Here is a 16,790-nt window from a genome sequence, read left to right on the forward strand (position 1 = left end):
CAGCAGGAGCTTTGAGGTCTAGACCTTTAATCATGTTAGCCAGAGATGAAAAGCTCTTGATTAAATGGTATTAGGAGATGGGCCAAATGCAGGCAAATAGGACTAGTTGGACCGAAGTGTCTGATCTATGCTCTACAACTGTATGACTCTATAAATAGTAAACACCTCTCAGGTGATGTTTGTACAGGGTCAGCTCCGAGTGTGCAAATGGTGCCCTATAGGCTATCTGCAAGGCTAATCTGTGTTTTTGTTTATTTCCTGATTGGTCCTGTTTTTAATCTCTGGAAGTTTTCAAAATAATCTCTTGTGTTCTTCAACCAATTGGGATACTGCATGCAGTAGTCTGACTGGGAACTGTGGAAGATTCATAGCTCTTCAGAGGGCAACACAGTGGTTAGCACTGCTGCCTCCCAGCACCATGGATTCAATTCCAGCCTTGGGTGAAACTGGCTGGGTGGAGTTTGCAGTTTCTCCCCATGTCTGCGTGGATTCCCTCCAAGTGCCTTGGTTTTCTCCCACAGGCCAAAGATGTGCAGGTTAGGTGGATTGACCATGAGAAATGCTGGGTTAAAGGGATGGTGTGGGGTACTCTTCACAGAGTCAGTGTGGACTCGATGGGATGAATGGCTTGCTTCCACGTTGTAGAATTTTTATGATCTGGTATTGGATGACTACACCGTACTCTATGCTCAGTAACAAAAGTGGATTCCATACTATGTCAATACAGTATTGGATATCTTCAATACGTTGCACAGTGTTTAGGTTATGTGTGTAAATTCAGTGTGTATATTTTCTACTTGGTTACTGGGAATCTGCAATAAACTGTATCCTACTGTCAAAGTTACTGGAAATCTAGTGTGGTCTACATGTTATTTGTTTCCTTATAGAATGATTGACAATGTTTTCTCATTTTTGGATATCTGCAGAATTCTTCACATTGTGCGCAAGTTGTTAGGTACGTGTAATGGATTTTACACTGTATTATGTCATTGGGTTTCTACAGTATGCTTCACAATGTTATTGTTAACAGTGGCCTGTATTTTGTGGTCTGGAATGAAGAGACAGTGCTTAACACTGACCTCAAAGAAAGCTGTCAACAAAGACTTAACTATCCCCATCTTGCCAATTCTATCTTCTCCAGCATTAACTTAATTGCAGTGCCAAATGTGCTGATGCTGTGGCTTTAAGAGGTGTGTTTTGTCCTGGTTTCTTTCAGATAGATAGAGAGAGAGAGAGATTGGGGAACAAGTACTGAGCATCCTATGAGAAAATAAACAACTTGTGAAGCCTTGGGTCTTGTTTTTTTTGAAGTTGGAACAATAGAAGCAGCATGGATGGGTGTGGTCAAGCTCCCACCCACAGAACCAAGGATTTTTAGTTTTCAGTTTTCAGCAGCAGTTGCTGTTGGCGTCTTGAAAAAGTGGAAGCTCTTTTTCCCTCTCTCAAATACAGCTAAAAGCTGAGGGCTATCTTCCTACGTTACTGGATTGCATGAGTCAAAATCTGTTTTCTGAATTTCCTTTTTGCCAGGGGGGTGTTTATCTACTATTTTGTTACATTTTCCAATAGAGTTGTTATTCTAAGTTCTTCTTCCTTTTGTTGGAATTTAACTACAGTGTTTGAATAAATTGTGCTTTGCTTAATGTCGAATAGTTTGACCAATTGAATTGCATCTGGAACACAGCACCTGACATTTACCTTTAAAATAAGAAAAAAATTAGGGTCTAGGCTACCTTCTTAAAATATTTTAAGGGCGTCTGGTCTGGTTCATAACACCAGGCCAAGACAACCTCCAGGTGTCCTGCACCAATGATATAATTAACTCGACCCAATAGCCAAACACATTGGAGAATTCCCATAGACATCAAGTCAGAGAGGTGAAAGCACTCTGTGATTGTTACACATAACTTCATGGAGAATGAAATAAAATTGGAGACAGATTTCCAAACATCACAGAATTGTGATACTGACAAATGGAAAAAAAGACTTGTGATTGAGGATCAGAGAAGTTGTTCAGCAATAATTTCAAACTTTAAAAAGCATTAAAAAACCCATTTAAAAATGACAACATGAAAAATAATGGAGGTCCTGATCAGTCCAATGATTTTTGTTTTGTTGGTCAGCAATAATTCTGGTCCGTAACAACTTCAACAGTGCAATCCATGGAGGAGCAGAGAACCACTGTCAACAACTCCTGGATTTCTGCATTTAACTGTGCAAGTGTGGATGGTAGAAGCTGCTGGCAGTTACACAGCTTCATCAGCATTATGGCTGTTAAATCGGAGACAGCAAGTTAGCAGGGATCTGAAGAGTATTGATTACACTGTATTGACAATCACTTGAAAGTCCCTTGGACAACAACACAGGGGTCAGCAAGGATGATGGAGGCTACAGTAAAATGAAGAGCCAATTGGTATTCAGCGACGTTCCTTTCTTCAAAAGCTTAAGTCAGTTGGACAGTAATATAACAGGTCCTTCAAACACTTTCACATTAACCAATTGAGCAAGCTTTTCCCAGAATATCTCCGTCAGGTTAATAAAACAGAAAACAAAACATCTTGCAAAGGTAACAAAGTATGGTTTACATACCCAGGCGATGTGATATATTTTAGTAATACCTGAAGAAAATAGTCCTTTTTTTTAATAATAAAAATAGGTTCTATTTGTTATCTTACAATATATTTCCATTTCTTTTGGTCCACTATGAGAGTTAAAGGGTTCAATACTTGTCACAGGTGCATGCTGTTGTTGAGCCTCCACTTCCTGTTTCGGGGCCCCTACAAAGAACAACTCCCACAGCCGCAGTCAACAACTCTCTCAACGTCTTCCACAAACGAGGAGCCGTCTGTGCACTGGAAGACATATTTCCGTCGCTTGCTACGTAGCGGCACACAGCACTCCCCATTGGCACAGCTTCCCTTGCATTCCAGCCGAGGGACTTTAACCGTGGTCTGGCATGAGGCGTAGCCTTGCTGCTTACGATAGACATCGCGAAACATTTCCTTTTGACAGAGGAGCTCTGCAAAATGAGAGAGGAGAGGTCACCATCAAGATTGTGTTTGCCTCACTAGCTTGCTTCAAATACTTTGATCCATGAGGATCGGGCATCGTAATTTCAAGGTTAGATATTAGGATGGGATCCATTTCCTGGGGAATACTGCTTCTACGGAAAAGGCTTGGGCTGATTTCCCTAGCTTGTCCAAGTGAGGTTAAGACTTTTGGCTGGCTCAAAGATCACGTCGGACAAAACGTGAAGTAATAGAGTCAAAGTGTTCTCCTGATCTAGTGGTCAGCAGGAGAAATGGCAACAAGATTGGTGAGGAGCATGCTGGGAGTTTTGGCCAAGCTAATTTAAACTCTGACTTCAGTTAAACTGGAGCTAGGACGTGTTGGGACTGGTCCTGTAGGTTGTGAACTGCAGTTTCCTGTGTTGACTGGGTAAGGGAGGTTTTATGGTGGAGAGTATGGTGCTGGTAAAGCTTTTCCAGTACCATATTCTCAACTCTGATCTCCAGCATCTGCAGTCCTCATTTTCTCCAAGGTATTATGGTGGTCTACTACACATACTAGCACCACATTACTTTATATTGAGTACGGAATGTGGATGTTTACAACTTGGTGCAAACATTTTGGGAGCCAATGAGTAAACTCCGTTGGCTGGGATTGAACAATACGATCAGGCTTGGTCAATTCATTGGTTGAGTGCTAGAGAAGTTTCTGGAAAGTGAAGACACTTCAGGATAAAAGTTACTAGACAAAGGATTTAGCAACAGCAGCCACCGAGACCAACACCTGAGAAGCATGTGCTCCGAACTGATCTTCAGAGAAAACAAAGAATCATGAGGCAAGGTCTACATCAACAGCAAACACTGGTCACTTCACTCAAATTGGGGTAGTATTTGTTTCAAACCGTACTAATAGAGCTAAAGTTATAGTTAGGACTAAATATAATTTAAGTTAAAGTAAAGTGAGGTTAAATGAAATGGGTTAAAGTTTAATTTAAGGTGGATGAATCATAGAATCCCTACAGTGGGGAAACAGGCCCATTGAGTTCACACTGATTCTCCAAAGAGCATTCCACCCAGACTCACACCCATACCCTACCCTTATAACCGTGCATTTCCCATGGCTAATACACGTAGCCTGCACACCCTGGACACTATGGGGCAAGTTAACATGGCTAATCCACCTAACCTGCACATAGAATCATTGAGTCACGCAGCACAGAAACAGACCCTTTGGTCCAAATAGTCCATGCCAGAGATAATCCCAAACTAACCTAGTCCCACCTGCCTGCTCCTGACCCATATCCCTTCAAACCTTTCCTATTCATGCACTTATCCAAATTTCTTTTAAACATTGTAATTGTACCCACATCCACCATTCCCACACGAAGTTCATTTCACACACAAACTACTCTGTGTAAGAAGTTTACTCATCATGACTTTTTAAATCTTTCTCCTCTCACCTTAAAAATGTGCCCCCTATTCTTCACCCTATCTATATACCTCATGAATTTATAAACCTTTGTATGGGCACTTCACAACGTCTTACGCTCCAGTGAAAATCTAGGGACAAATGTTAGCTGCTGGCTTTGTAATTACCAACAGTAAAAATGTGGCATTGACATCAGGTGAAGTTTTGGTCAAATCACCAGATCACTGTGGGCCCTCCGCAGTGGTGGGTGAACAATTAATTGGCTGGAGGAAAGAGGACGAGAATTGTGCCTCTTCCCAGCCTTCATCCTGAATAAGTCCATAACAGGAAGGCTCTGCAGCCAATAGAAGCCTTCAAGTAGGTAAAGCTTGTCTGATCAGCAACTCATTGGAATGATTCCAATAGGATAAACAAACCTTAGCATGTTTGTCCTCTGAACCCATATAGAACCTGGGGTAATGGGGAGTGGATGGTGGAAGAGAGCAGCAAGCATCCCTCTATGGACGCCAAGTGCCTGACAATCAAGGCACATAGCATTATGAAAGGGGGACTGGGAATTATATTGCTGATAGTCACCCCTCCCATCCTTCCTACTCACCAGAACCATCCATCTGCCCAACCCCCTCTCCCACTCCACCCTACAAACCCCCTTTCTCCCATGTGCCGGGGTCCTTGAAGACTTTGGGTGGGTGATGTACTGACAGTAACCACTACCACTGCTGTGGTGCCACTGAGTATAGAAGAGCTTCCTCCTTTTGGCTAGGCTTTTAATTGGTTGGCAGCTCTCAATGGACTGGACCTGTATCCCTGGTGTTTTTGATGCTAGGAAAGGCCCATCACTTGTGCCAGATGGGCAGAAATATGGTGGGCCTTCTCAAAAAGAGGCAACACACAGGTCTCATTGGCTCCCAGTTGGGTGGTCAAGACATTCCAGAAGCCTCTGAGCACAATGTGCAGCTTTAGGAGTCAAGACCCTTCTCTTTCCTTACCTGTTTGGCAGGTTTCTCCGGTAAAGTTGGTATCACACTCACAATATGGCTCCCCTTGACCAGATACCTTACAGCGGCCATGGTCGCACTTCAGATTCTGACAGTTGTCTGTCAGTTGGCCTTTGTCACAGAGCTTGCCAACATAGCCATCCTTGCACACACAGCGGTATGTGGATTCAGACATTACACATGTTCCATGAACGCACCTGGAAGGCGACATAAGAAAAGTTACTAATGAAAAGCAGGGTCTCTAAATCTGGCAGCATTTAGATCTCGAGCAGTGTAAGACACAGGTAGTGGAGATTCTCAATTATAAGCTGTGTTGAACCATCACAGTGAACACTGGATCATATAATCCCTACAGTGTGGAAACAGGCCGTTTGACCCACTGAGTCCATATACACCGTCATCTCACACTGACCTACTCCAACCCCATAACCATGTATTTCCCATGGCTAAACTCTAGCCTGCACATGCCTGAACACTTTGGGCAATTTAGCATGGCCAACTCACCTAACCTGCATTTCTTTGGAAACTGGAGTGCCCAAAGGAAACCCACTCAGACATGGGGAGAACATGCAAACTCCGCACAGAGAGTCACCTGAGGCTAGAATCAAACCCGAGTCTTTGGCAGTATAAGGCAGCAGCGCACTGTGTCACTCTTTTACATTTAGTTGCATGTCAACAGTGGGCCGTATGTTAGATTACTTGCCAAAAGATGCAGATAATCAAGATTTAGAGTCAGAGGTAGGCAAAAGGTAGGTCAAGTGAATCTTGTTGAATTTTTTGATGAAATATGGAGAAGAGCAGTGCAGTGTCTGTGAGAAGTCTCTTTGGTAAAGTGCCAAAGGAGGGATGCAAAGTCATAACATATATAACAGGATGATGGCAGCAGAAGGAACTGAAAGATGGCTACAAAACAGAAAACTGGGGAGAAATATGACGTTCCTCAGAGTTAGAAATGGGATGTGATGTCTCACAACAAACTTTGCTGAGACCGCCGCTATTCACAATTTACTTAACTCAGAAACTGGGGTATTCGTAGTAAATTATGTTGATAGTATCAAAAGGTGGTGCAGGTTTGAGGTAACAATGCGGAAGGCTGTACTGCAATGTAAGGAGATGTGAAAAAGATTTCAGAGTCTGTGGATGAATGGAAAATGCAGTTCAATGTATTGCAGCATGAGGTAATTTACAGGTTATTCATTTCCGGGAAGCAACAAAATGGAATGGGTGAGAGAGGAGTTTCAGAAATGCAGACATTCAGATCTCTGAAAGGGCTTCAAAAGTTTATACGACCATGAAAAATTCAAAGTTCTTTGTATTCTAAGAGTACAGAAAGCAGAAAGGCGATGCTCATCTGATGGACTTAGAACACTGTGAGCAGGTCTTGCTGCTTATTTCTGCATTCCCTCTCTCCCTATAACTCTCAGTTTTCTGCACACCTCCAATTCTGATCTCTCTCATATCCTCAATGTTCATCAGTCCACCACTGGCAGCAGTTTTTATCCTCAGTAGTTGAAACCCCTCCTCATACCTTTCACTGTCTCTTATTTTTCCTATTTTAACGGCACTTCTTAAACCTTTCACCCATGAACAGGCTTTCAATTATCAGTCCTCATATCATCTTATGTGTTCAGTTTGTTTGATAATTTGCTATGATGTGTTTTGGGTCGTTGAAGGTGCTGCATAGATAATAAATTATTTATGGAACAAAAAGAAATAATGTTGAAACATTGTAGAAAAGACATCGGTAAGGCCACTTTTGGAATACTGCATTCAATTCTGGTCTCACTGCTGTAGGAAAGATGTTACAAAACTTGAAAGGGTTCAGAAAAGAATTAGAAGGATGTTACTAGGGTTGGAGGGTTTAAGCTGAAAATGTGTTGCTGGAAAAGCGCAGCAGGTCAGGCCCTGTTCCCTGGATGCTGCCTGACCTGCTGCGCTTTTCCAGCAACACATTTTCAGCTCTGATCTGCAGCATCTGTAGTCCTCACTTTCTCCTTGGAGGGTTTAAGCTACAGGGAGAGGCTGAACAGCCTGGGCTGTTTTCCCTGGAGTGTCGGAGGCTGAGGAGTGGCCTTATAAAGGTTTATAAAGTCAATGATGTGCATGGATAGGTTAAATGGTCAAGGTCTTTTCCCTAGAGGGTTTAAGATGAGAGGGCAAAGATTTACTGGGGCCAAAGGGATAACTTTTTCACACAGAGAGTGGTGAAGAGTATGGAATGAGCTGCCAGAGGAGGTGGTGGATGCTGATACAATTGAAAGACATTTGGATGGGTAAATGTAACGGAAGGGATATAGGTCAAATGTTGGCAAATGGGACTAGACTAATTTAGAATATCTGGTCAACATAGACGAGTTGGACCAAAGGGTCTGTTTCCATGCTGTATATCTCAAAGACTACGTTGTACCAGAACTGGGGCAAGAGGATTCAACTATCATAAAATATATTTTTTTCTCTGGAAAGGACAAGATTCCCATGTGATGTATGACAGGAGAATAGGTGGCCAGGCAACAGTGTCATTTTCCTCTTGAAACAAGGCAGGAGTCTCTCCCCAGCAGATGGCGCTGTTGTCTGTTGATTTGCTCAAATCAACAACAAGTGATATACAATCCCTGTCTGCTGTATAAAGGCAGGATTGCAGCATTTTAAAAAAAGCTGGCTGAAACAAGACAAGGAAGTCAAAGCTTACTCACGTTAAGGCAAGGGAAAGCAGGATGCAAGTTCATTTCAAGTGTGGCATGGTGACTGAGTGGTTAGCACTGCTGTCTCACAATGCTAAGGACCTGGGTTTGATTCCAGTCTCGGGTGACTGTGTGGAGTTTGTGTGTTCTCCCTGTGTCTGTGTGGGATTCCTCTCACAGTCCAACGATGTGCAAGTTAGGTGGACTGGCTATGCTAAATTGCCCATAGTGTGCAGGCTAGGTGGATTAACCATGGGAAATGCAGGGTTATGGGGTGGATATGGGTGAGATACTCTTTGAAGGGGTGGTGTGAACTCAATGGGCTGAATAGCCTGTTTCCACTATTATAGGTACTCTATCCTACAGTCAGAGTCAGAGAGCACGGAAACAGACCCTTTAGTCCATGCCGAACATAATCCCAAATGAACCTAGTCCCACCTGTCTGCACTTGGCTCATATCTCTCTAAACTTTTCCTATTCCTGTATTTATCCATATCTTTTAAGTGTTGTATCTGTACCTGCATACACCACTTCCTCTGGAAGTTCATTCCACACTTGAACCCTCTGTGTAAAAAACTACTGCACCCCCTATGACTCTTTAAAATCTTTCTCTTCTCACCTTAAAAATGTACCCACTAAGTCTGAAATCCCCCCACCCTAGGGAAAATGCACTTGCCCTGCACCTTATCTATACCCATCATGGGGTATAAATTTCTACAAGGTCACCTCTCAAACTCCTACACTCCAGTGAAAAAATGTCCCAGCCTTTCCAGCCTCTCCTTCCAACTCAAGCCCTCCATACCCAACAACATCCTGGTAAATCTTTCTGAACCCTCTCCAGCTCCGTAATATCCTTCCTACAACAGGGAGACCAGAACTGGACTCAGCTTTAACCGAGAGTTTATCCAAAACAAAGTGATTATGTTAGCGTTCCACGCCAAAATGGAAAAGTCTCACTGCACCTTCCGTAGTGGGTCTGTAACACTTACCTGTCGTTAGGACAGAGGTGCCGGGTTTCCTGGTCACACAGCGGCCCTGTCCACCCAGGATGGCAATCACAGGTGATGCTGGACTGGTCGAGCGAGTGGCACACGCCGTGTTTGCAGACGTTGCAGGACCTGCATCCCGGAGAGACGCCCAGGGGCATCTGGGCCAAGCTCCTGAAGTCCTGCAGCTCATTGTTGATACGCACATCGTGAATGCAGCCGTGGAAGCCATTGAGGCTGCGGTCAGGTCCCTGGCGGAGTGCTGCCATCCCCGAGACTGGGGGGATGCCTTTAACGACAAACAATGGGCACGGCTTTTAACAAGAGAGGTGGTGGTTGTCACTGTCTGAACCACGTCGACCTTAGGACACTGGCTGACATTCTCAACTTTGAACCAGAAGACTGGAGTTGCAGCCTAAGATTTCAATGCAGTACTGGGAGGGAGTTTTTAAAAAATTCATTCACGGGATGAGGACATCGCTGGCCAAGCCAGCAACTATTGCCCAGAGGGTAGTTAAGAGTCAACCATGTTGCTGTGGGTCATGTAGGCTAGACTGGGTAAGGATGGCAGATTCCTTCCCTAAAGGACATTAGTGAGCCAGATGGGTTTTTCCCAATAATTGACAACGGTCATTATCAGACTCTTCATTCCAGATTTTACTGAGCTCAAATTACACCCATCTGCTGTGACAGGATTCAAACATGGGTACCCAGAACGTTACCTGGGTTTCTGGATTAATAGTTCTGGCGATAGTACCATTGCCTCCCTCATCACTGGCAGAAGTGCATTTTACAGATGAAATTATGAAGAGACACACAAACTTATAGGTGGATTTATTCATCAAAATGCATGTTGTCTCTGGTACCTAGCCGATATACAGCAAACGTTTTATTAACCGGCACTCTATTGAGCCAGGTATGTGCCAGTTTATCAGATATTCCAGATAATCAAGAGGTATGCATAAACGTCATAAACCCTGACAAAGCAAAGCTTCGAGACATTAACATCCCTCAGAAAACCTATTGTAACAATATCAACATACCTCAACGTAATGCAGGGAGTATACACATCACTGTTATACAGAGGAACCTCGCTACCTGGCATTTAATTATCCCAATATCGGATTATCCAGCAAGATCGCAAGGTCTTGATGCTTGGCTAAACTATGTTATCCGGCATTCGATTATCTGGAATTCGATTAACTGAGTGAAATACTCCCCGCCCGTATCCTTCAGATAATCGAGGTTCCTCTGTACACTATTTACAGATTGCGGTATTTGAGTTATATCATTTTTGCCAGTTTATGAAGAGTGCTAGGTAATAAGGCAGCCGGCTAAAACAAAGTTCGCTGTATGTCCTTTCTGATGTGGAGGTGCTGGTGTTGGACTGGGGCGGACAAAGTCATACATCACACAAAACCCAGTTATAGTCCAATAGGACTTTACAGCATCAAAAGACCTGTTTGTTGCATTCCCACAGCGATCTCTGTCGAAAATGGCCGAAAAGTGCTCATAAACGGAGTGTGTGAGTAAAAAATAGATTTATTTCTTGAACGTGCAGTTCAACTTGGACAGGCAATAACTGGGCCTTTTGAAAATAAGGATTGGAAAATGTTGCATTTAAAGTTAATCAAAATTGTGCAGACAGAAAACAGAGGGCAATTGTACTAACGATAACCAATATACACTAAAACTATACATGACAGGCTCTTGTCACACGTGAACAAGCTCTGTTCAGCTACACTTTCTAAAAAATCCACTCTTTGGATGTGGGTAAATCTGACCAGGCCAGCATTTATTGTCCAGAGGGCAGATGAGAGTTAACCACATACTGTGGGTCTGGAGTCACATGTTGGTCAGAATGACAGATTTTCTTCCCTCAAGGACATTAGTGAACCAGATGGGTTTTCCTGACAATGGATTCAGGTTTATCATTAGACTCTCTTAATTCCAAATGTTTATTGAATTTAAATTCCACCATCTGCCATGGTAGGATTTGAACCCAGGTCTTTGGATTAACAATACCACTAGGCCATTACCTTCCCAATTCTTAGAATCATAGAATCCCTACGATGTGGAATTGGCCCATTTGGTGTAACAACTCCACACCGGTCCTCCAAAGAGTTACCCACCCTTACCCAATCCCCTACCCTATTACTTTACATTTACCCCTGACTTATGCACGTAACTTGCGCAATTTAGCATGGCCAATCCACCCTAACCTGCACATCTTTGGATTGTGGGAGGAAACCGGAGCACCCGGAGGAAACCCACACAGACACAGGGAGAATGTACAAACTCCACACAATTGAACCCGGCTCCCTGGCACTGTGAGGCAGCAGTGCTAACCACTGAGCCACCATGCCACCCCTAACTGGATGGCTATATGCTCGATACTGACCACTTCCTGGAGCAGTGCCACCTCCAGACTGAGGCAACGTGTGGTGAAAAAGGCCAAAGAAAAATGACAATGGAGAACTGAGAAAAATAGAGGGGGCAACAGCAGTCAGGGCAGCCTGTTCCTACGCTATAGATTGTGTGTGAAGGTTGATAGAAGTGGCTGAGAATTAAATTTACAAACAGCACACTGTACATATGAACATACAAATCAGCAGGAGTAGGCCATCAGCTCCATGAATCTGTTCCACTGTTCAATACGACATGACTGATCCAATTGTAACCCCAAATCCATCGTCCCATCTATCTTTGATAACCTTTCAACTCCTGATTTGACAAGGATCTACTACCACTGCTTTAAAAACGCTCCATGACTCGACTTCCATCACCTTTTCGGGAAGGGGATTCCAAAGGCTCATAGAGAAAATAAAACTCGCCTAATCCTGGTTTTAATGGACAACCCCATATTCTTAAACAGTAATCCTTAGCTCGAGGCTTTCCCAGTGGAAGAGGTACCTCTCCAGGTCCAATCTGTCAAGATCCTGCAGGATTTTGTGTGTTTCAATCAAATCACCTCTTCTTCCACTCAATTCCAGCAGGTACACATCTAACCATAACAAGAGGAATTGAGTATAAGAGCAAAGAGGTCCTTCTGCAGCTGTACAGGGTGCTGGTGAGACCACACCTGGAGTATTGTGTGCAGTTTTAGTCTCCAAATTTGAGGAAGTACATTCTGGCTATTGAGGGAGTGCAGCATAGGTTCACAAGGTCAATTTCCGGAATGGTGGGACTATCATATGTTGAAAGATTGGAGTGACTGGGCTTGTATACACTTGAGTTTAGAAGGATGAGAGGGGATCTGATTGAGTTGTATAAGATTATTAAAGGATTGGACACTCTGGAGGCAGGAAGCATGTTTCCGCTGATGGGTGAGTCCTGAACCAGAGGACACAGTTTAAAAAAAGGGGTAGGCCATTTAGAACAGAGTTGAGGAGAAACATCTTCACCCAGACAGCGGTGGGTGTATGGAATGCTCTGCCCCAGAAGGTAGTGGAGGCCAAGTCTCTGAATACTTTCAAGAAAGAGATTGGTGGAGCTCTTAAAGATAGTGGGATTGAGGGTTATAGGGATAAGGCAAGAACAGGATACTGATTGTGGATGATCAGCCATAATCATAATGAATGGTGGTGCTGGCTCGAAGGGCTGAATGGCCTACTCCTGCACCTATTGTCTTGTCTCTAACACAATCTGCCCATCCCTTGTGTCAGTCTAGTGAAGTTTCGCTCAGCTTCAACGTCCCTTGAATCAGTTTACCAATATTGTGCAATGTACTACTGAATCAGTCTCACCAGTGCCCTGCATGATTGAGGCAACCTCTCTGCTTTTGTATCCAGCTCCCCCAGGAATAAATGATGACAGTCTGTTACTTTCCCTTACTTGCAGTAGCTTTGTACTAAGGTTTTGCAATGGCAGGCGCAAGGACACCCAGGACATAGTGCATCCTCAGGGCTCTGCAACCACACCATCACCTGGAAACCTCAGGTAAAACAGTTTTGGAACACAGAAGGTGGGGAAAACAATGAGCAATGAAGGACAATATGTGGTGCAGCAAACGGAATGCATTGAGCAGCTGATGGGATTGTGCTGAGCGGCTCATGGGATTGCATTGAGCAGCTGAAGGGAAAGCAAGCCCTCACTTGTTGGAACTGCACAGCACTCACCTGTATTGTCTGGAGTAGAAGCTGGCATCTTTGACCATCCTGGAAACAATAACGACTGTGTGTGTTGAAGTTAATCTGATGCTACTAGGTAGCACTACCTACCTAGTGCTTGGTAGGAAGGAGAGAGGAGAGAGACCCACCTTCCATTGGGTCCACGATCATGGTGAGAGTTAGCTGGCGAAGGGAATGACAGGAGCACAGACCCAACCACACTTTTTTTTAATCCCAAAGGGATGTGCGCATCACTGGCTCAGCCAGTATTTATTGCCCATTTCTAATTGCCCAGAGTCAACCATATTGCTGTGGGTCTGGAGTCATGTGTAAGCCAGACCAGGTAAGGATGGCAGTTTCCTTCTCTAAATGACATTAGTGAACCAGATGGGTTTTCCAAGCAATTGGCATCGGTTTCATGGTCATCATTGGACTCATAATTCTAGACGTTTAATTGAATCTAAATTCCACCATCTGCCTTGGAGCTCCCCAGATTATTACTGGATAAAATAGTTAAGGGATAATACCACTGGGCCATTGACTCTCCACTTCAATGCAGTGTTAAAGCACTCAATGACATCACATGAATAGCCAAGGTCAGCAAGTTCATCTTCAAAGCTCAAAGTTAAAAATCACACAACACCAGGTTATAGTCCAACAGGTTTAATTGGAAGCACTAGCTTTCAGAATGCCGCTCCTTCATCAGGTGTTAGTGGAGGATACAATTCTAAGGCACAGAATTTACAGCAAAAGTTTACAGTGTAATGTAACTGAAATTATACATTGAAAAATATCTTGATTGTCTGTTGAGTCTTTCATCTGTTCGAATACCATGATAGTTTCACTTCTTTCATGTGTAAATCACAAAACCTTTTTTTAAAAGTTGCATTCTCAGATTAGCTGTAACAATGGGTGTTAGCTAGACAATATTGTTACAGCTAACCTGAGAACGCAACTTTTAAAAAAAGTTTTGTGATTTACACATGAAAGAAGTGAAACTATCATGGTATTCGAACAGATGAAAGACTCAACGGACAATCAAGATATTTTTCAATGTATAATTTCAGTTACATTACACTGTAAACTTTTGCTGTAAATTCTGTGCCTTAGAATTGTATCCTCCACTATCACCTGATGAAGGAGCGGCGCTCCGAAAGCTGGTGCTTCCAATTAAATCTGTTGGACTATAACCTGGTATTGTGTGATTTTTAACTTTGTACACCCCAGTCCAACATCGGCATCTTCAAATTCCAAGGTCAAATCCTACTAACTTCCCCACCAGCCACTGCTTCCATACCAGCAACCATTTACAAAGAATTTCTAGAATTTCAGACTCGTATTCATATCCCTTACCTCATCCTGACACACCTGGCAAGCACACTCCTACAGTTTGCAAACACTATATATTCCTGCATCATAGGGAAATTCCCCTGCCTGCTCTGTTTATGTGTCTTCATCAAGGTGGAATGAAATGGGATTCTTTCTTTGAACAGTGAGCTTTGGTGAGCCCTGTAATGACTGAACTTCAAGCTGTGCAATTCCACTTTAACGTATAAATGCAAAGCAAAATGGTTGCAACAAGAAGTTCATTCATAACCAAAGCTCCCTTTCAGAGCGAGCGGAATGACTGGCAGCAGCAGTTCACTCATCTGCTGCCTGTTTCTCTGTTGGAGATGGAGAAAGTGACGAACGAACCCACCTCCAATATACAGCGGGGAGTTCAGGCTCAGAGTCGGCTGTTTGTGTAGCTTCCCCAAGCTCCTGGGAGTTCCTTTGTCCACAACGAGGCTCAGTGATTGGTTCATCATCATCAACTCGACGGTGTGGAATTGTCCATCGTTGATTGTCTCCACACTGAAAGGGAATGAAAAGGTGTCAGCCACAGGAAAACTGACAGGGTATTGAGTGTGAAATAAAAGGGATTGACTGAGCACGCGACTACAAACAGACATTATCTGGTCATTACTACGCTGTTGTTTGTGCAAACTGCTGATTGAAAATTGGCTGTCGTGTTTTTCACAGCGACTACACTTGCAAAATATTTTCAGTTCTGAGGAAGGGTCAATGGACTCGAAACGTTAACTCTGATTTCTCCCCACAGATGCTGCCGGACCTGCTGAGCTTTTCCAGCAATTTCTGTTTTTGTTTCTGATTTACAGCATCCCCAATTCCAAAATATTTCATTGACTGGAAGTAAAATCCCGAGGTTAGAGGAGTTGTTATTGAGTTGCTTCATTCCACTGCACGTGTCGGTCAGGATAGAATAGCGCAAGAGGAATTTATGACAGCAGTGAGCTGTCTGATTTCAGTCTTCCCCCATGGTAGCTATATCACACCATTTTACAATGGAACACTACTCAATGTGATGACCAAAGAGCCTCTGTGACAGCATGGTGTGGTGTCTGAGAGAATTAATCCTGCCTGTTGGAGGCAGCAGGCAGGGTGAAAGGATTAACTCCAGAACTGGGAATGGTATCATAAGTGACAAGAGACAGGCGACTGGTTCAGGATATTTCGTTACTGCAAATTGCAGAAGTGTCTCTCTTTGAGGTTAGAGTTAGTTCAACAGTGGATGCAGACACAAACTCGTCAAAGGTCAGGATACTCCCTTCCATGAACAATGTTACACGAGAGCGGGACCACAAAGTGCAAATAATCAGTTCACGTTCCATATGAGAAACGCACAGCTGAAACAACACTCTCTGAAATGAAAAAGTTCTGTACTATTGCACGATACTGTTTTTATTTCCTTTCAGGCTCCTCACAATACTATGTATAATGGTCTGATGCAGACAATATATAGTCAGTTGCAAGGAGTTGGGCAAGTTATAAAAGCCAGACGGTACCACTTCCTGAGTAAGTGTTGGCAGCGATTTGACCACAACTAAGGTGACAACATGAAAACATGAATGGCAGCAACGTTTTTGATGACATTTTGCATGTGACAGCTGTTGTATGTTTTGGAATGAAAACCATGACCAGCCCAGGGCCGGGTTAGCTTGCTGCAGCCAAGTGAGGGAAGACTCTTGTCTTAAACAAGATGTAGTTTATTGCATGACGGCATCAGGTATGGGTTACTCAGAGAGATATCATTCTTAAAATTGTGAGGAGAGTGAGTCTTTACTCTGCATGGTGGCTCAGTGGTTAGCACTACTGCCTCACAGCACCAGGGACCTGGGTTTGATTCCACCCTCGGGCGACTGTATGGAGTTTGTATGTTCTCCACGTGTTTGTGTGAGTTTCCTCCAGTTTCCTCCCACAATCTTATGATGTGCAGGTTACATGGATTGGCCATGGGAAATTGCCAGTAGTGTCCAGGGAAGTGCAGGTTAGGTGGATTACCCATGCAGGGTATTAGAATAGAGTGGTGGGTCTGGGAGGGATGCTTTTCAGTGGGTTAGTGGGGACCCAATGGGTCGAATGGCCTGCTTCCATCTGTACTGATCGGAAGCTGCCTTGCTTTTTCCTTAGCACAGACCATATCCCATTTACTCCATCAGAGTACACAACAGGGTTCTAAGAAGGGTCACGACCTGAAACATTAACTCTGATTTCTCACCACAGATGCTGCCAAACCTG

General features: G+C 43.6%; 1 protein-coding gene across 2 annotated transcripts in view; it reads right to left on the bottom strand.

Moving 5' to 3' along the window:
• Positions 1-1,671: 1,671 nt before the first annotated feature.
• LOC122556810 (slit homolog 3 protein-like) overlaps positions 1,672-16,790 on the bottom strand; it is a 654,707-nt gene continuing 639,588 nt past the window's right edge. The window contains exons 33-36 of one of the 2 annotated variants that reach the window (XM_043704014.1): positions 14,911-15,065; positions 9,106-9,391; positions 5,427-5,632; positions 1,672-3,019 (exon numbers count right to left, since the gene is read on the bottom strand). In XM_043704014.1, the coding sequence (XP_043559949.1) occupies positions 2,778-3,019; positions 5,427-5,632; positions 9,106-9,391; positions 14,911-15,065 (889 nt within the window). In that variant the 3' untranslated portion in view covers positions 1,672-2,777. The remainder of the gene's footprint in view (positions 3,020-5,426; positions 5,633-9,105; positions 9,392-14,910; positions 15,066-16,790) is intronic. The other variant, XM_043704015.1, reaches the window with a different exon arrangement.

This window comes from Chiloscyllium plagiosum, chromosome 14 (genome assembly GCF_004010195.1).
Source record: "Chiloscyllium plagiosum isolate BGI_BamShark_2017 chromosome 14, ASM401019v2, whole genome shotgun sequence".
Classification (NCBI taxonomy): Eukaryota; Metazoa; Chordata; class Chondrichthyes; order Orectolobiformes; family Hemiscylliidae; genus Chiloscyllium; species Chiloscyllium plagiosum.